At 50.1% G+C, this 19,968-nt stretch overlaps 1 protein-coding gene across 1 annotated transcript in view; it reads left to right on the top strand.

Moving 5' to 3' along the window:
• TRPC7 (transient receptor potential cation channel subfamily C member 7) overlaps positions 1-19,968 on the top strand; it is a 114,717-nt gene that overhangs the window by 74,114 nt on the left and 20,635 nt on the right. The window contains exons 5-6 of the mRNA XM_054567857.1: positions 6,605-6,838; positions 10,370-10,634. Of these exons, the coding sequence (XP_054423832.1) occupies positions 6,605-6,838; positions 10,370-10,634 (499 nt within the window). The remainder of the gene's footprint in view (positions 1-6,604; positions 6,839-10,369; positions 10,635-19,968) is intronic.

Genomic DNA, 19,968 nt, shown 5'->3' on the forward strand with positions numbered 1-19,968 from the left:
CACTGGCTTTGGAAGCAAAGTTCCTGAGCAGCAGGAGGGGATGGGATCCTGCATGCACCTGGAGGGCATGGCCTCACAGGACCACAGACTCCTTGCCCACCAGACCAAGAGGGAAGGCGGAGGCATGGGCAGGTGGCTCTGTAAATACAGTGGTGGGAGCAATGCGGAAGTTTGTTGATATTGTTTCTATTTTCTCAATAAATATTCTCTAGTTATTAACCATTATATTATATATTGGGCACTGTGCCAGATATTGGAGAAGCAGCTATAAAATAAGACTAACATTACTAACATTATTTTATCCCTAAGTACATCCTGGAGTATTTTAATTGTTGCCAAAAATATATCATAATAACCTTCGAGAGCAAGATGCTGAGCACTGTGTGCACTGTGTTCTTCACGCCGGCACACCCTAAGGTCCACAGGCTGATCCTCCCTCTGCTCAGACACAGACAGACGTGAAAAGCCTCAGGCCCCTGCTGACTGAACCTTGCATTCTACCCAGTCACTGCCAGGACACCTTGGGCCAGCTAGGAACGCAGCAGCAGCAGTTTTTCTCTCCCGTGATGGATCCCACTCATAGATACAGTATTTTGGAGAGACTGCTTATAAAAATGTCCAAACCATTACTCCCTCTCTCCCAGAGGCAGCCTGAGAGCTAAAGAGAACCTTAGGACCCTAACAAGTCCAACCTGCTCCTTTAAGGGATGGCAAGGGTGACCACGAAGAGGCGAATGGTCTTGTCCAGGTGTCCCTGCTTCTGCCCTTCCTGGCCCCATGCCTCATGAGATTCTCAGCACAGCAGCTGGAGTGATCCATTTTAAATGCAATCACATTTATCACTTTTTGCCTCAAAACTCTTCAGTGGCGTCTTCTCTTCCTAAGAGCAACGAAGTCATTACAGCGGCCTACCGAGCCCTCCACCTCTCCGCCCCGCCGCTGTGATCCCATCTCCCGCCCCTCTCCACTGCACTCACTGTTTCTTTCTGTCCCAGGACCTCTGCTTGGGCAGTCCCTCTGCCTCAGAGTCCCTCTGGCAGGCAGCGGCCTGGCTCACTCCCTCACCTCTGCAAGTCTTAGCTCAAAAATCTCCTTCTCAAAGTGAGGCCTTTGAAAACCAAGCTGTTTAAAACAGGAAGTCCTCTACCCCTACTGTCCTCCTAGTCGCCCTTCTTTTTGTCTTCCTAGCAGTTCACACCTCTGACAATACTACATGCTTTCCTTCGGTTCTTACCTGTCTCAAATTAGTTTCTATAATCATGCAAATTTGTAGCGGACTCTTTTCATCTTCTGCCAGTCCTCTCTGCACACAGCCATGAGGTTTCCCAGTAACCTCTTTCAATGGCCACACACTGTGAAGGCCTCTTACTTCCCCAAGCCCTTCGCCCAATGGGCACGTGGGTTGTTCCTCTTCTGCCACATAGCTCTATGGAAGGAGCAAACCCAATTAGAAATATATCCTTCCTTCACTCTGGATGCTGTACTTGATTACCAGCAGAATTTTGATAAAATTCTAGATTGTCGGCCCAGAATATTCAAGGTGCAGAGGAGGTGGAGACCACAGGGAGACTACGATGACATATGCAGAGCTAGAAGAAAACCCAGAACACAGTGCCAAGGGAGCCAAGAGTGCAGTATGACTGAGGAGAGAGGGATGGATTTGCTGGTAGGCATTTGTTCTGGGGAGCTGTCAGGTGAGCTGCTTCGGGGAGGACTAAATGAACCTTCAGCCTGCAGGATCTCCAGCATCAGTTCACACCACAGGAACCCATCTTTCTTGCCTGTATCATAAGCAGCCATGCTGGGGTAGTTGAAAGAGCTTATAATAAAGCTTTTCAACTGGAGATTGTGGTTCTAGTGACATTCATCCGAGAACTGTATGACAACATTAGAAGTTCCTAGAAAGACATCAGGCTTGAAAGACCGGAAGGCTCTCCAAAATGCATGTGTTTTCCCCACCTAGGAAGCGATTCATTTCATGAAGACTCTTTCTACACCCCTCTGGTTTAAAGAGAACCTGGCAGTGTTTTCTTAAACAGAAGCTTCAGTACGAAAGCTCAATTGATGGAATGAGATGGACATGCTGGCATAGAGGGGGAAATATCCTTAGAGGCCTGGGGAAGAGGAAAAAACTTGGGACTGAGTGCGAGGAAACCCCGACCGACTGTGTCCCTTCCTCCTTGGTGGCTCTGCCTCCCTAGATGTGTTCATACATGTACAACGTAAGGATGGAGCTGCTCCCTCATGCACCCACCCAGGATTAGCAACACTGTGAGAGCAAGTGCTAAGACTCATCTCCAGAATCACACACCTAGGTTGGCCCAAGAGTAAAACTGTAAAACCATATGGGCTGGATTCCTCACCTCATTCTTCTGAGGGTTTCACTTATTTCTGTAAGATTTCCAAGCAGACTACTCCTCCCAATTTGCCAAATTTTCTCCCAGCAAGTCAAACCATGTTTCTGCCCTGCTTATCACCTCCAGGGGCTATCTAGCTGCCCAAGGTGAAAACCAGTCTCCTCCTCAGGGCACTAGGGAGGGGCTTCATGCTCTAATGGGCCTCTGCTAATCTTTCCAATCTCAAGTCCCATGCCCTGACACTTGAGCAACACTGAGCCTCTTGCAGGTCCCTCGCTTCCACTGCCATGACCAGGAACACCTTGCCAGCCCCCTCCTCCTTCACCTAGCTAATGCTAGTTCCTCATACCAAGTGTCACCTCCTCCATGAATTCATGCCTTCATTCAATCAACAGAAACATACTGTACCACTTTGCTAAGTCAAATCATTACAATGCAGATGGCTCTCATCCCTGTGTCTCCAAAAAAGTCCCCTGGACACTTCTCCTTACCTTCTCTGTCACCTGTAGCACTAGTGTTTCTAGAAACATCTGTCTCCAGCACTGACCTTGCTAAGGAAGGGATAGCATCTTCTTGGTGGTTGTATCCCCAGAATGGTGTCTGGCGCAGAGGCGGTGCTCGGCAACGTCTGGTAAGTGGGTGAACCAGTTCCTGACCACAGTCAAGGGCATGGCAGGTGACAGCACAGTGGACAACAAGGGTCTTGGACCATCTGTGTGACTTCGGATGACACACTTACCATCTCTGTACATAAGTTCTTTCATCTGTAAATTGGAAATAATTACAGTAGCTACCTGTCAGGCTATTAGGGAGATTTGGTATTGGAAAGGTACTTGGCACAGGGCCTGGCATCTAATTGTTAACTACTAAAACTGGAGACGGATGAGGAGCTTTGTTAAGAAATTTTTGAATCTATTAAAACCATCTCCCTGCCAGGAAAACAAACAAATCCTGAGTGTGTGTGAGGCTGAGATCTATTACGAAGGACCTGCCACTGAGGCGGTGTTTGGCTATCAGAGCTGAGGGCTGGAAGCTTGCAGGCACGTTCTCCCTCCTGAGTTCACAGAGCACCCACGCCCTGGCCCAGCGACGAGAAGCTGGCCTGACAGAACAGACAGGCCCTCCCCTCCCCAAGGCGGCAGGCAGGGAAGGTGCGTGCTCTCCTCAGGCCCTGGGACAGTGCAGAGGAAGTACTGGACCACGCCACTCAAGGAACAGGCATGCTTCAGTCTCACCCATCCAGAATTTTGAAGGGGGATTCCTTCAGGAACAGCATCAGAGGCGGGGATGGGAGTGAACCACCTTTGGAGCTGTGAAGCTCCATCTCATCAGCCTGCAGGCCACTGCTCCAGCCACTCATCGCCCCCAAGGCTTCCCAGCATTTCCCAGCCTGTTCCCCTGCCGGGCACCCTCATCAGTTATCAGGGACTTTGTTCTCTGGGCTCCAGGCTTCCCAAATTTTGAAAGGGTAAACTCTGAAGGGAATTTTGCCTGAAGGAGGCTCCAGTAACCAGCAAGCATCCTTACCCCCAGAGCCCCCTGGGCTCTAAACACTCCTCTCATTGACATGCCAGAGGCAAGAGACCATAAGTCTCAGCTCGGATATAAATGCTGAACTAGCCTCAGCACCTTGGAAGCAGAGGGCCTAATTTCACTCACTGAAGTACTTAATTTCACACATTTCTTTTTTCATTAAGCATTTCTGCCACTCAAGCCCTTGGGTCTATGCTGCTTTTACTCATGGCCTTGGAATAATTTAAATTAGTCTGGGTGAATTAATATGCAAATCTACGAAGACTGATGTGGGCATCTGAGCATGGAGGAAGTGATTTGCAATGCCCAATGAGGAGCTCCATATTGGCCAAAGTGAGTTTTCTGCAAATAATTTGCATTTCTGATTCATAGAGCTTTTAACATTTTAAATAACTGCAAAACTCCAAGAGAATCAGGGACTTATACAAGGTCACACACCCAGTATGTGCCCAAGATAGACCTTGAACCCAGAGCTTCCTGAATTAAAGCCGTGACAGCCTTAAGTGATAGCTTGTGCCCAGCTAAAATAGTTCCACTAAGACATTAGAAATTTTAATTTGGGGGTAGAGGAAAGTAACAAACATTTTTTTTCCAGCCTGATATGGTTTTTCTAATATTTTAAAAATATTTATTTAGACAGGCACAGATGAAAGCAAATCTCAGTATTAAGGAAGGTATTACTTCACTGAATTACCACAAAAATTTTGAAAGGGTAAACTTGAGAAGTGTGACTTAGTTTGGGGGTGGGAGGTAATTAGTTTGGGGGCAATGACAGGAGGGGGTATCTTGTAAACAGCTTTGCAATGTTTGAGGACATTTCCTGTTGTGGGAATTCCAATTTCATACAGACACACAGACCTTAGAACCTATTTCATCAAACAAAGCCACAATTTCTCTAAACAGCTGCTCTTAAATTACTTGCCTCCTCAAAAAAAAAAAAATTATTTTCAAATCCTTGTATTTGATGGACTGTTTTCATCAGAAAACGAAAAATTCTGATTAAAAAAGTCCCTGGACAGAGTCCCGGAGGGGTGGAGATGATCAGCTCCTCACTCAAATTCGACCAGACATGGGCCTGTGACCAAGCCGGGCGGTCTCGGCTCCCCGGACCACATGTCCGCTCCCAGCGGCATCCTTAACTCCGAGCTCTGCAGGCAGCTGGGGCCTCAAAGGCCACACTGAACTATAAGATGCTCATCTGCCGGTGTGCGTGGGTTTGAGACCCGGAGGAACACATTCGCCTGTGGCCATTCGCAAGGAAATGAAGGACAAAGCTGCAGTGGCAGATGAACTTACACAAGGACAGAGGGAAGAATGAAAATGGCAGAAACTTTGGAAAGCAGCAGCCCTTAAGGGATGGGAGGAGAGTGAGGAACAGCAGAGGATGCTGAGGAGGAGCAGAGGGAGAGACAGGGGGCACCTGTCTCGTGCCCGGTGCACAGGACCAAGGGCAGTGCCAAGAGAGGCTGGCAGTGCCGACGTTCTGGGAATGTGCGGTCAGGGAGCTGCAGCTGTTCCACGAACCAACCCGTCAGTAATTCTTTTACCGCATTAACCTCCTGTTGGATAAACCACAGGGCTCCTGTGACCTTGCTGCGCGTGCTAGAACTGTCTCTGCCTAATGAAACGTTAGCTGTAAAACAGGTAACAGAAGGTACTTCTTAAGACTATGATAAAGATTGAAGACAGCTAATATACACACATATATCAAACAGTGCCCCGCACATACCGAGTGCTCAAAATGTTATGTAATAGTCAACTTTTATAACCTGAACCAGTTTTGTCCCAATAACCAGTGAAGATAAAAGTAAAATGGCACTATTCAATAAAAATACAATGCAAGGCACATCATACGCCACATACTTCATTTTGAATTCTCTAGTAGCCACCTTATAAAAACCTATGGGTAAAACTAACAAATAACATTTTATTTAATTCAGTATTTCCAAATTATTAGTATTACATGGGATTGGTTTGAAAAAACGTTCAGATATTTTACATTTTTTGGTACCAAGTCTTTGAAATCTGGTGTGTATTCTACACTTCCGCGGCACCTCTCCATTCAACAGGCCCCATCTGCAGTGCGCAGAAGCTGCATGTGGTTAGTGGGCACTGTAGTGGACAGTGCAGGCAGGGAAGGACACACACCAAATGGTCAGTCTGGGCCACCTCACAAGGCTGTCTCAGAAGTGGGGTGGGGAGACCAGTACCATTTTGTTTACATGCCTCTACATAGTTTAATACGTAACAACAAGAACATGTTTTTTAAATCCAATAAATTAGAAAAAGATTTTTTAAAGTTATAAAAGAGAAACAAAAAAACCCCTAGTAACTCAAAATTAACGCTCCACGAAAACAGGCATAGAAATAGAGGAAGGAGTGGCTTCTAGGTCACATGGAGGACCTTCGGAAAGCCCACCTGTGCCTCAGTGCCCTTACATTTGCTTCAGAAATGGATGTTTCTTGAAGCCTCCCATTCTTAAAATGTATAAAAGTTGGCCACTATCTCTCTCTTACTGCCTCCAAGAAACTACCAGTGGAGGAGACTGCTTCTCCGCTTTTCAAGACACGTTTCCATTTGCTAGGAGCTATCAACCTTCTCAGCTACAGAGTTTTTATTTACATTTGCACCCCGGTCCCCACCCCGCCCACCCCGTAGTCCCAATTGCCAAGGAACCTGAAAACACGAGCCTGACTTTCTCATGCGCCCGCAGGGATGATTTGGTCCGAATGCAAGGAAATCTGGGAGGAGGGGCCGCGAGAGTACATGCTGCACCTGTGGAACCTTCTGGACTTCGGGATGCTGTCCATCTTCGTGGCCTCCTTCACCGCGAGGTTCATGGCCTTCCTCAAGGCCAGCGAAGCGCAACTGTACGTGGACCTCCACGTGCCAGACGACACGCTTCACAACGTCTCTCTGCCGCCGGAAGTGGCATATTTCACCTACGGTGAGTCGAAGTACTCCTCCGCCCTACGCACACTTCCGGGGCGTGGCCATGAGCTCTCTGTCGCTAACGCAGGAATAACCCTCCGCCCCACAAAAAAGTCCTAGTCACTGCAATACGACAAGCTGAATTAGTGACGATCAGAAACGAATCATTTTGTGTTGAAAAAAATAGATTTGTTTCGGAAAGTCTCCTGGAGCGTTTCTTTCTGTACGAAAAGAGAAAGAGGAGTAGGAGAAGTAGATGTTTGGTTGTTACCAGTAAATGAGCTGGACATGTAATAGGTACTCACTAATGGGAGCTGCTACACACGAAGGGTTTGAACGTCAGATGTCCCTGTTAGATAAAGCCACCGGGCTCCTGTGACCTCAGACTCTCCATGAGCAGGTTCGGCAATGATCTGCAGAGAGCTCGTCACTTAGAGGTAAAGTTGATTTGCTGCCCATATTCAGTGTAGATTGTTTTATGCACATTATGTGACCTTTAAATGTAGTAGGGAAATACTCATTGAGAAATGGAGAGTGTTGTAATATTACCAATCCACTCTTCATTTATCGGTTTGCAAATTCAGACGTCAAAAAAAGAAAAGGTATATTTTCCCCCCTGTGCTACTCAGGGTTCATCAAGGATGGTAAGAAAATCTTGATACTGTATTGGAACTCTCTTAACGACATGATCCAGGCTTCAGTATTGTCCACTTCTCAGTTCTATTCCTTTTATGGATCATATTAAGGTCTCAACCAGCCCAGAGCATTGCACATTATTGCCCTTGCTTTCACAGTTTACTCTGTGCCCTTGGAAATCTTTTGGATCTCTCAGTGGTCACTTTGCTCCAGCTGTGGAGGAAGCGCTCCCTCTTGTGGCCAGCCAGGCAGTGGTCAACTTCAACCTCTACAGCACCAAGCAGGCAGATATTTTTCAGATCATGAGGACACATTTTCTCATGGAAAGAGCTCCAAAAAGAAAATCCTTTCGTCTGAATTATCACAGTGCTGTTTGCTTTTACACCCATCACAACTCTTACAAGCCAGTCCAAGGAGAATATTTTTCACTAAAAAGTCCTGACCTGGTCACCGGGGTCCAATGACAGCTAAATCTATCTTAATATTGGGTTGGCCAAGAAGTCCGTTTAGTTTTTTCCATAAAAGACACATTTTTCATTTCACCAATAACTCTACTGATTTGGATAATTTGCGTATGTCGGCTATTTCCCACTATTGGCTTCTGGTGGGTGGAGGCCAGGGGTGCTGCAAAACATCTTCCCATGCATCAGACAGCCCCACAGCAAAGAGTTATTTGGCCACAATGTCATTAGTACCAAGAAACTTCACAAACCACCTTTGACACATTCGATCAATCACAGCACCTTCTCCATACACTGCACAAATCTTTCTTTGTGTTTCAGTTGCATTTTGACCTTTATTGAAATAATAAAGCATAATGAGCCAAAAAATGTGTATTTTCTTCCATCTTCCTTATTAAAATGTCCACACAAAAATTAACCAATTTTGTTAAGTTTTTTTAAATGCACACTGATATGACATCTGTCACAATACAATCTGACAAAATTGTTTCGGATGAAGTTAAAAACAGCTAAGCACTAGTAGAACCACCGTATGGAAAAAGCTAAATGAACTTTTTGGCCAACCCAATAGATTATAGGAGTGCCTTTTATTATTTCAGCTGATGTTTAAGATGGTAAATTATAGGGGGCAGGAAAAAGACTTCCTTTTGCTGTCTGAAGAAGCTAAGTCCTATTTCATGTTATCCAAATGTTATTTATCCATAGAGGGTGACAGATATATTGGAAAAACATAATTTAGTCTCCTTCCTTGTCTTTTGTAGACTTCTGAGTTATGACCTTGATGAGAACATAGAGTCTATAATTTTATTACATTTCCAAATGTAATTTAGAATGCACTACATGAAACTTTGTGGCAAATGAAGGCCTGGCTTCCCTTGCTAAAGATTGCTTACTGCCCTTTATTATTATAATTGTTTAATAGAGTCTAGCTTTGAAAATAAAGAACAAAATTCTTCCTCTTCCATCTTCCCTGGGGCACCAACAATTGCGATGTAATATCCTTGCCCTCTCCATTTCTTGGCTCTAGAAAGGACCCCATACCCCAAATCCAATCTATAAAATGACAATAATAATATCTACTCTGCAGGGTTGTTGTGAAAATTACAGCTAATGTAAGTGTAAAGGTTAAGTGAGGTTTCTCAGTGTTTCTCAATGTAAGTGAAATGTAAGTTTCACTTAGCATTTCTCAACAAGGACACTACTGGCTTTTTCAGCAGGGCAGTTCTCACAGCGCGGGTCTATCTGGAGTGCTGCAAGATATTAGCATCGAGATAATGCTCCTACCCAGTCATCAGGACAACCACAGACACCCCACACTCACGCGCGTCCCCAGGAGGAACGTCTGCCCACATTAGAGCAGCACTGTACATCTTCACACATAGTTGGCAGCTCATTAGAGGGAGGTGCTGCTCCTTGCACGGTTGTAACTGCCACAGGAACTCTGTGCAGGTTTGCTCGGCTGCAGGAATACACCGGGGCAGCTCAGCCCCTCCCCAGCAATCATAAGCAGCCTCTCCCCAGCCAGGACAGGCCCCAGGACTCTTCCTGCCTACAACAGAGCTGTCGTAGCAAACTTGGATGACTGGTCCTCACTCTGGCGGCCTTAATTCAATCAAGGAGCAACTCTCCCAGACACACACTGAGGAGCAAAACCCAGGAAGTTTCCTCAGGCCAGATCCTTCAGATTCCTGGACCCTGCGTGAGCTCACCTGCCCTGATTTGGAGCTAGTCTGAATTGTGGTTAGGATTTAATTCAGCCACTTAACAAACATCTATCAGCACCTGCTGTATGCTAGACCCTTGTCGCCAGGGCCCCCTGAGTGGCCTGGAATTTGTTTTCCAGCTAAGCACTTTACATATATGATTTCATTTCATCCTCACCACAGCTCTGCCTGGTTGGTATTTCTCAATTTACAAGCAGGGAAAAATGAGGCTCAGAAAGTTGACTTGCTCAGAATCATCCAGCCAGTATATCAAAAGGCCTCTCTCAACCTCAGGTCTATCTGACTCCAAGCCCAGGCTCCTCCCCTCCACCAGCTCGGACATGGACCAGCCCCTGCTGGTGGAGCTCACACCCAATAGCAGGCAGCTCAGTTAGCGTACAACAGAGGGTATACACAAGACAGTGGGAGCACAGAGAGGGTTAGGGAGGCTGCTTCTGCCCACAGTGGGTCATAGGAGGCTCCTGAAATTGATGGCGGCTGAGCAGAGTCTTGAAGAATGATCTGGAATGAAGTGGAATTTGGAGTGAGGGAAGGATGCTCCAGGCAGATGGTCCAGCACATACCAAGAGGGATGGTGGCACTTTCGGCATGTTGGGATTAATTTAAAGACAAGAGCAGGAATGGCGTGTGATGAGGTCAGTGACCTCCAAGGATGACTTAACTGGTTTCTCCTCTGAAGCATACATATCCTGTCTCCAGTGAGTAACCCAGATTGTTTTCTTTTAGCCAGGGACAAGTGGTGGCCTTCAGACCCTCAGATCATATCAGAAGGGCTGTATGCAATAGCTGTTGTGCTGAGCTTCTCCCGAATTGCATACATCCTGCCAGCCAACGAGAGTTTTGGGCCCTTGCAGATCTCCCTGGGGAGAACCGTGAAAGATATCTTCAAGTTCATGGTCATCTTCATCATGGTATTTGTGGCCTTCATGATTGGGATGTTCAATCTGTACTCCTACTACCGAGGTGCAAAGTACAACCCAGCGTTTACAACGTGAGTATCCCAGGGCTCCCCGGGGGTCACCACGGGCTTCCCATGAGTCTCTGAGAGTCTCTTACAGGTAGCTCTTTGCAGAGACTCAGGTTTTGTTGGTATTTCTAACAGTGAAAGGTGACTTTATTCAAGGGTAGTTTACAGAGTTTGGGTTGTGGAGTTGGAAGAACAGAAGAGCTGGGTTCCGTCGTCACTGCCACTTGCGCACTGTGCGGCCACTAGCCTGTATGTTCCTTAACTTCTCTGATCCTTCGTTTCCTCATCTTTAAAATAAGGATACTAAAGATAATAATAGCACACTACCTGCTTAATAGGGATAGTGTAAAGATTCAATGAGCTGATGCAGCTGCCAGACCCTAAACTCTCGCTAAATGAAGGAACTATTAGCACTACTGTTATTTATTGTTGGCTTAACCTGTACTACCTAGAGCACAAAGCTCTGGGCACATCCTGCATCCCAACAGTCGTCGAGCCAGGCAGTTTCAGTCCAAATGATGTAAGACTACAGAAAAACGGAGCATGCGTGGCGGGATGAGGGAAAACACATGCAGGTTGCTGACCTGGCCACCATCTTCCAGAACATAACCTGGGCCATGACAGACTTCTCTGGGAAGACTGATGGAAATACCACACCTCAGAATAGCCCACCAGGTGAGAAATCAAGAATTCATCAGCCAGATCTTTCCCATCTGCTCTCTTTCATGAGTCAAGTTCACTCCCTGGGGCTCTAGCTCGCCTGCACTTCTAGGGCAGCCCCTGGGGAGGCCGTACCCACACAGCACGGGCGGCAGGTCCACTAGCGGGCACAGGTCTGCAGCTCTCCGTGCCTGACGGGGCAAGCAGCACCTGTGCCCAGGCACTGGGCCAGTCCTGCAGCATCACATGCCTCAGCCGCGGAAGGGAGGCCCAGATAAGGGAGGCCAGAGACAGGCGGTACAAGCATGAGGCTAGGTAAGCACTGTCAAGCCAACTGACACCCGGGTCCCGAAGTAGTTGCTGCGGACAGATCAAGACAGTGGCGCAGCCTCCCCCACAGAGCAGGTGCCAGGTCTCACTGAGTCTGTGTCCCTGGACACCCCGGGCTCCTCCCCTGCCTGGGGGATGCCAGGTGGTCTCCTAGAGGGCCATTAGCAGCTGTGAGCAGTGGTCTAGCAAAAGAATCTGACAGACCTGAGTTCATTCCGGTAAAGGATGGCCCTACTAATGACCAAGTCACTGGGTCTATCCAGCCTCTGTGTCCCTGCAGACAAAACATAGATAAGGCTTCCCCCCTTGCTCATGAACGCCTGCTCAACAATGACGCCGTTATGTAACGGGACTAGAGCACAGGCTGTCCCCACTCAGGTCCCACCCCAGGCCACTGGCTCCAGAACTTGCCCCGCCTTCATCCAGCTCCTGCCCAGAATCTCAAGGGAAGGACAGTGAGGTCTCCAGCCACAGGCACGCAGCTGGGTGAAGCACTTCCTGACACTTGTCCCCAGGAACCCCTGGGCGGCCTGGACTTTGTTTTCCAGCCAGTAAATAGGACCAAGCCTCGGCCATGCCAGCTCCCCGAGCAGTTCCCACCATGCAGTGGGGCCTCACTTGCCCCTTCTTCTGGAGGAACCACCCAGCAAGGGAAGGACCCAGACCAAGTGCAGCGAACCCTGTGTCCCACCCAAGAGGAACAACCTGCGAGGGCAGGGCCCAGGTGCTGCTGAGCCGCAGAAGTCGTCCCAGTGCATGTTCTCAAAGAGCAGGGGCCGGCCCACGGAGAAACGCGCCCGAAGGCGTCCGGCTCCGCCCCCCAGGCCGCGCGCCCCATGGCGCAGGCGCACTCAGTTTCAGTCCGCGCTCTCCTCTGGCTGGCTGTGAGGCCCAGGGCCTCCGTCTCCCCAGCTCTGAGATGAGAATACTAAAACGGTCAGCGTCACAGGATTGTTGTAAGGATCCAGTAAGAGGAAACAGGACTGTATCAGTGCCTGGCACATACTGAGCCTTCAGTAAATGGGGGTGCTCATCATGGAGATGGAGAGCGAGGGAGAGGGGAGGGCGCGCTGCAAGAATCGATGCCCCTGGGCTGAGCCGGCTCCACAGAACCCTTTCTCGACAGGGGCCCGGCTTACAAACTGTCCACCAGGTCGGGCCAGTACATGCGTGAATCACCTGGACTCCAAAACCCACTGACTGTTGAAGGAATGAAATCACCCAAAAGCACATTTGCTCTAGACCAGCTAGAGGCAAAGGTAAATGTATCCACTAAGGACGGGATGCACTGTTGTTGAACAGCAGTCAAGATGGCGGTCAGGAAACACAGGCTCTTACCCTCGGTGGTCAGGCCCTGATGTCCCCGCTGTGTTCCCCAGTCCAGCACGGTGCTTGCACGCAGTATTAGTCACAAAATGTTTCATAAACAAGAACGAGGGAATGAACAAGAGAAACAAAGCCAGTGTCATTGCAGTAGGTAAGCAATCGATGGGGAATCTGACCATGTGGACTTCTGTCCCATTTCCACTGCCCTGGGTGTCCTGTGCAGCTCCCGGGCTGCCTGCCCACGGAGCCTCAAGAGGTCAGAGCCATGACACAGAGGAAAATGGAGGAGGTCATGGCTTCCGAGCAGGGCCGACCTGGCCACCGTTCCCAGCTGGTTCTCACAGCTCTCACAGTTCTCTTAGCAGCACAGCTAATCTGGAGGGGAAACTGAGAGAAGGACAAGGGGAAAAAGCAATTGGCTTGTCCCATGTGCTGGGAACCAAATGGAGACTCCGAGACAGGAGGGACCCAGCCAGAGAGGCCCCCGGCCCTCCAGGATCGAGAAGGGAAGGCGGCGGCAGCAAGCGCAGCGAAGAACAGACAGGATGTTTATCGCCATGACAGCTCCTAAAATGGGATGTACAGCTGTAAATAGGGTTTGACTGAACAAGAAAACAGTCAATAGAGCAGTGGAGCGCAGAGGAAAGAATGGGTTTTTGTAAATGTCATCTCTTACCTTTTGACTGCTCTCTAGAGCATGTCAGCCCCAAGAGACCTGTTTTGACAAACAAGGGCCACGTTGGGATAAACGAGCCTCGTACTTTAGGGGACTCAGAGCTATTCTGAGTGCCAGCTGTGCTGGGGATAAAGGCCAACGATGCCTGCAGGTGAACGCTGCCTCACAGCGGCCATGCCCAGGCTGCCCCACCCAGCTCGGGATCTTCCCTTCGGCCCCCCCACGGGGGTCTGTTCGAGCTCCTACGGAAAGATAGTCCTGCACAGTCTGAAGACTGAGTGCTGCAGAAAGGAAATTTGGCCTGGAGCACAGGGCAGGAATCCTTGCCCTGTCATTGACCAGCCTCTCCCAACCTCACCCCTGCCATGTTCAAGGACAGCCCAGGTTCCTAAAGACTGTTCAGGAGTCCACCTTGAAATTCACCTGTTAGGAACTAACAGAGAGCTGTCCCTAGGAGCCCTGTTCACCCCAGGGGTACAGTGCCGGGGCAGCTCACAAAAGCCAGTCCCACCTACGGCCCTCCCGGGACAGTGCTATCCCGGATGGGAGAGGCAGGGCCATCCTGGGACCAAAGGAAAGGTTCATCTACCAACTGCACACCCCCGTCCCTCAGCCAAGCCCTGCCCCACCACCACTGAGGTTCCAGCTCTGGAATTGCATGCCCCAAATTCCCATCCCCTGTTCCGGCAGACCTCAGTGAGGGAGTTAGGAAAAACAGGCGATTGGACTAAATCTGCCCAAGGTATGAATAAACACACAGAATGAACAGTCTGACCTGAGACCGGTGGTCCTCACGCCACACCGGAATCATCTGGGGAGGCGGCCAAACTTGGGACTTCCCCGGCTCCACCCTTTTGAGAGTCTAATTACTGAAGTTCCACCTGTGGCCTAGAAGTCCGCAGTCACAAGCCACTGGGGGATTCTGATTCAGGGGGTCTTAGGACCACACAGTGAGAAATGCTGATCTGATCCAACCTCATCATCGCTCAGATGAGGAGCTGGAGACTCGTCTGGGCTCTGAGTGCTAAACAGTGAATGCCTCACTGGCGGAATTCTAGGCCCGGTGCCATCCGACCAGGCAGCCAGACCCAGTGGGGTGCGAGCTCTGGAGGCAGATCCTCAGAGCAGTTCCCAACTTTTCAGCCTCCTGCCGCTTCAGAGCCGAGGGTTCTCTCCCAGGTCTGGGTCAGTTTTCGCAGAGGAGGCTGACCTGAAGGGAGCAGCAGGGACTGTGTGCACGGGTCGCCGGGGGCTGAGCGGGCTGCCTGCGCAGGACAGGCAGTGCCCCTGCTGGCAGCTCATTATCTCCAAGCCACTTCTCTCAGGAACTGCAAAGGACCAGCAGGAAGGAAGAGATGGAGTTCAGGCGCGTTTTATGCTCTCAGAGAACAAAACCAAGGTATTCTAAGGCCAAGGGTGAGGAAATGGAGAGAAAATGGCCTGAGAATCCCTTCTTTCCGAGAGTCTTTCAGAAAAGCTCGCAAATCTGTTTTCTCAATGGGACCACGTCTGATTTTATCGTGGAAATCCGCAAATAGGATTTGCTTTTTGGAGGTCTGCTTTGTAGTCAACTTTGCTGAAATGCACATGTTCCATAAAGCAAAGGTTTTTCTTCTGCTTGGAGGGTGTACAGAAATCTTAGGGTCCCCGCACTCTGTCACAGTGTGAGACACAACAGCTCCTTGACTCACTGATGAACACAGCTGGGTGGGGGTGCACAGGAAGAGGCGGCCTTCCCCGCCTCCATCCAGTGGTGACCGCTGCAGAACAGGTGCGCAGGGGTGACCAAGAATGTGGGCACGGCAGGGGGTGGGGCGGCAGACCCAGGATGGGCTCCTGCTCTTCCCGTTGGGTGATCCTGGCCTCCCCTACTTAACACCTACCGGAGATTACATGGGGGCTCTGACCCTCCAAAACGACCGCGGCCCCCTTCTCTGCAGGCTCTTGCGGAGGCAGCGTCCCAGCACAGCCGGCTTAAGACTTTCCTAATCAAAAATAATACCTCTCCTAAGGTTATTCTGTCTCCCCAGGAACCATTTTAATGGCAGGAGCTTCAGCAGAGATAGGCAAAATTAGAAGCTTCTGTTTTCCATGACAATTATGGGAAATTTCCACCCTCTGTAGACAGATTCATATGCCCCCCCAAGAGCGGAAGGCACCCACTCGTCTCCCAGGGCTCAGAGGCCAGCTCCAGTGACCCCGAGGAGCTGAGGGGACTCGGCCATGCCTGCCCAGGACCACTGCAGCGTCTTGTTGTTGAACAGCGTGTGACAAACACATAACCTGCTGTCTTGCTTGATCCGCCCAACAGTGGAATGACACAGATATTAATACTAGGAAACAGAGGCTGAGGGAGATGCTGGACTTTCTGTGATCCCAGAACCAGGAAGGTTTGAACCCAGATCTGCAAGAGTCCAAGATCTGCATCCTCCACCCTTTCGACCTGAAATCCCCCAGGGGGACCCCCAACTTCCCACACCAGATGGGCACAGGGCCCATGCTCTGAGGTGGACGCTGAGTGTCTTTACCCATCGGGCCACTTTCCTGTGGCTGTTCTAAAAGAAAGCACACTAAATTCAGATTTTGATGATCGCTGACAGCCTGACAATTCGACACACCTCCGCTCTGCCAATGCAGCCACTGCCTGCCCCCTGGGTAAAGGAGCTTTCTCTTCCAAAGGGTGTCCCTTCATTCAACATGGAGGAGCTACCCCATGCCAAGTTCTGTATGGGACTCAGCGGTCATAGAGGTTGATAAAACAACCTTCCTATCCCTGAGAAACGCCTCAACAAGTAGGAGAATCAGAACAGTAGCACAGCGAGCATCAGCTCTGACACCACGTGATCATTGTCAAAGGGCAGCACAGGAGGAAGGAGCCCTGAAGCCTGTCTGGCAGGGTCAGGAAGGGGGTGACACTAAACAGGTCCCCAAGGGTAAGCAGGAGGGCACTCCAGCCTGTGCAAGGTGCAAAAGAGGAGGGCATTTTTTTTTAAGTGAAGGAGAAAGCAGCTGCCTTACACCCAGATATTGACATGTTCACATGTTTCAGTGCTTCCTAATACAATAAAACCATGAAAACTTTTATTAAAAAAAAGAAGAAGAAGAAGAAAAGCTGCTTCCCGTGGCAGGGTTTGTGGAAAAGAGAGCAAGAACCATGTGTGGCCACAACGGTGACAAGAAGCCCCAGCAGCAGCCCGAGAAGCAGGCCCAGGAGGCTGATGAGCTAAGGCACTGGAAGCAGAAACAAAAAGAGGAGAAATTTGAGGAGCTGCTCCTTGTGCCTGAGGCAATAGGGACCCTTAATTTCATTCCCGTCTGGATTCCCTGCCATAGCGTCTGTTGCTGCCTATAGCTAGAATGAAGTGTTATTTCGGAGCTTGTTTACACTTAAGAATTAACTTGTAAAAAGTGAAGAGGGGTAGAAGTAGGCAAACAGGCTAGAGTATGGGGACATGGCAGGTCAGATCAGCAGGAGCCAGGCTGTGACGTTCTCTGTAAGCCCTGGTAGGGTGCTAGCATCTCCCCTAAGGCTTTTTGAAAAGGAGGAAGTGTGGTCAGATCTGCCTTCAGAGACGGGACTGTGGCAACTGGGCTGGAGGACGGGGAAGGGGAAGCCCTGGCTTGGTGGCAGCGTGGTGCTGGCGATTTTATGGCGAGGAAGAACAGTCCCGGCTCCTCCCCTCATGGAACTTCGCAGACTGTCTGGGAAGACAGAGGTTAAATAATCGCAGGAGTGAGGGCATGTTACCAAGTGAGAAAGTGTTCTAAAAGAGAGGAACCCAAAAGGAAGGCAGCGCCAAAGGATGCTGAGCAAGATCATCAAGAGGCTGCGGCCGGAGGCCGGGTGAGAGAGGATGCAGCCTGGGGGAGCGCCGCGAAGACGGAGAGGAGGAGATGCAGAAGGGGCGCTGGCGGGGTTGGAGTGGCTAAGATGTGGCCTGAATGTGGGGGGATGAGCAGGAGAATGTTCTCAGGGCTTTGACATCCAGAAGGCCCTAGAAGGGTCTGGGGAGCTGAGGATGGTATGATGGGGAGAGGGCACGGTGCCCTGTGATTCAGGAAAGGACAGGGGCTTTGGCCTTCTCCGGGCCCCAGGCCCAGCGGAGCTGAAGGCAAACACTGCTCCCCCCTTCCCAGAAGCTTGGGTGGAGCCCGTGTGAAGGGGCTGGAGGAACAGCCCAGCCTGGAGAAGGAGGCCCCATGCTCAGCACCAAGGGCCCAGCAGAGCCTGGCTGAAGGGGCAAAATGGGCTTTTTAACTATAAGTGACGTATTGTGCTTCATAAACAGAAAACAAGAGCCTGAGACAGCCCTGGCCCAAGGAAGGGAAAGGGGGAGACAGGCGGGTGAGCCAGAGAGACGCAGAGACATCCAGGAGGAAGCAGCGAGTCAGAGGGGCCTCCTGACAGCAAGGAGCCCTACCCTCGAGAAGGATCTGTCCGGGGGGGAGGGGGGGGGTCCTGCTCAGGCAGCAAGGCTAAATTACATTGCCTGCCCTCGTAAGACTCACCATAACCAATGGCCAATTAAGAGAAACCAGGGAGCGGTCACTGTGTGGCATTGTGGGCCGTGGCCTCCTGCACGTTCTTTGTGTGGAGCATGCTGCCCGTGCCTGTGGCGGGAGCATGGACTGGCGTCAGCCTCCTGGGCTTTACAGAGGACACGCTTTCCCAGGACCCTGGGTCAGTGCTGAAGTATGGGCCCCTCTGATACAGAAGTGTTGTCACGCTGTTACTAGATTTGGAAAGTTATAACCTCGCCTTTTATCTCATAAATCCAAGTAAGGCATAAGCATTTGGGGGAAATGAGAGTTTGTTACGCCCACTGTCATGTGGAGAAAGCAGCACAGGGCGGTCTAAGACTTAGCAGAGGAGAGAGCAGTGGGCAGGGAGGGAGCCCAGGTCAGGCTCAGGGAGGCTGAGCAGCTGGAAATGGCCTGATGTAAGTTCTCGCCTTCGAGTAGCTCTCCACCAAGTGATCAAAACATCGACCTTTTTCTGAGCTGCTTTAGAAGAGCGACTGTGCCTGGCACGGCAGGCATTCTATGGTCCTACAATGTTCGTTCATGACACGAATTTTACAAGCCCTGTCCCCTTGAGCCTCTGGAGCAGGCTGAGGGCCCGCCAAGCTCTGCGGAGAGGGACATGCCGACACGCGGAAAATGCGCCCCCCCCAGGTGCCGCCCTCACAACGCGTTTTCAGGCCTCCCCACGTCCCCTTCCGCCTTGAACCCTGGCCGACCGGAGCCATCCTAAAGGGAAGAAGTCCCCACCTTTGTATTCACTCAAATTCCACTTTGGATGAAAATGAACTTTAAACTGTCATTCCACAAAGGGACAGAGTGGCGAGAAACTGGATTGTCCGGGGTTCGCTCTGAAGATCTGTCAAAGGGGACAGTTCTCAGGAGGCAGGTCTGAAGCAAGCTGGCTATGACCACATCCCACGTGCCTTGGTTTCCCAGAACTCAGTCATTCATCGACAAAAAAGAAAAAAGAAAAAACTGCCCTGAGTCCCTCCTCTGAGCTGGGCGCTGCTCTGGGTGCTGACGGCAGAGCAGTGTGCAAGTCGGCAGGGCCTACCCTCGGGGAGGTCACATTCCTCTGTGAATGTGATGAGGGAAAAGAGACCAAAAAAAATGTTTTTAATAAGCAAATAAACAAATAAGATCATTATAGATTAAGCACTGAAAGCTAGGAAAGAAAAAAAGAACTCTACAAAAGAATAATTAGGAGAGGGCCTCCTTCAGAAAGGGCAGCCAGAGCCGCCCCGCTGAGCACTGGCAGTTAATGCAAGCCCGTAGGATGAGGAGAATGGGGCGCCGCCCTGTGGAGAGAAAGGGGACAGGCACCCTGGGGGCAGGGGCCCAGGGCGTGGAGGCCTGGGCTTGGGGGCCGGATTCAGCTGTTCGCCTGTGGAAGCCCCTAGAGGTGAGGGGCGCCTGACCCTCGTTTCTAAAGGGTTGCTCTGAGAATTGGGTGTAGGGTAGAAAAGTCTTTTGCCCTGAGACGGAAGCCAACTGCAGTTAAGAAAGAAAAAAAAAAAGACTACTAGTCATAAAAGTAGTAACATTTACCACCTATGTGTTATGTGCCGGGGAGTATTTCATGCCCTTCACAAGCATTCTAGTAACTCACTTAATCCTCATGGCAAACCTGCAAAGTAGACATTGCTGCTTTCCCATTTTACAGCTAGAAAAAAAGAGGCACAGAGATGCCAAGTTATTTGGCTGAACGCTCAAGTCAAACAAACCCAGGTTTGCCTGACTTCAGAGCCTGCACGCTGTCTGCCCCCCAGAGCCCCGCCTGGGCCAGGAACCAGGAATCAGGAACCAGGAGGCCAAAATGCGCGGCCAGGATTCCTTCGTCAT

Source organism: Pteronotus mesoamericanus, unplaced genomic scaffold, assembly GCF_021234165.1.
Source record: "Pteronotus mesoamericanus isolate MK-2021 breed Mesoamerican mustached bat unplaced genomic scaffold, CSHL_Meso_final contig_2, whole genome shotgun sequence".
Classification (NCBI taxonomy): Eukaryota; Metazoa; Chordata; class Mammalia; order Chiroptera; family Mormoopidae; genus Pteronotus; species Pteronotus mesoamericanus.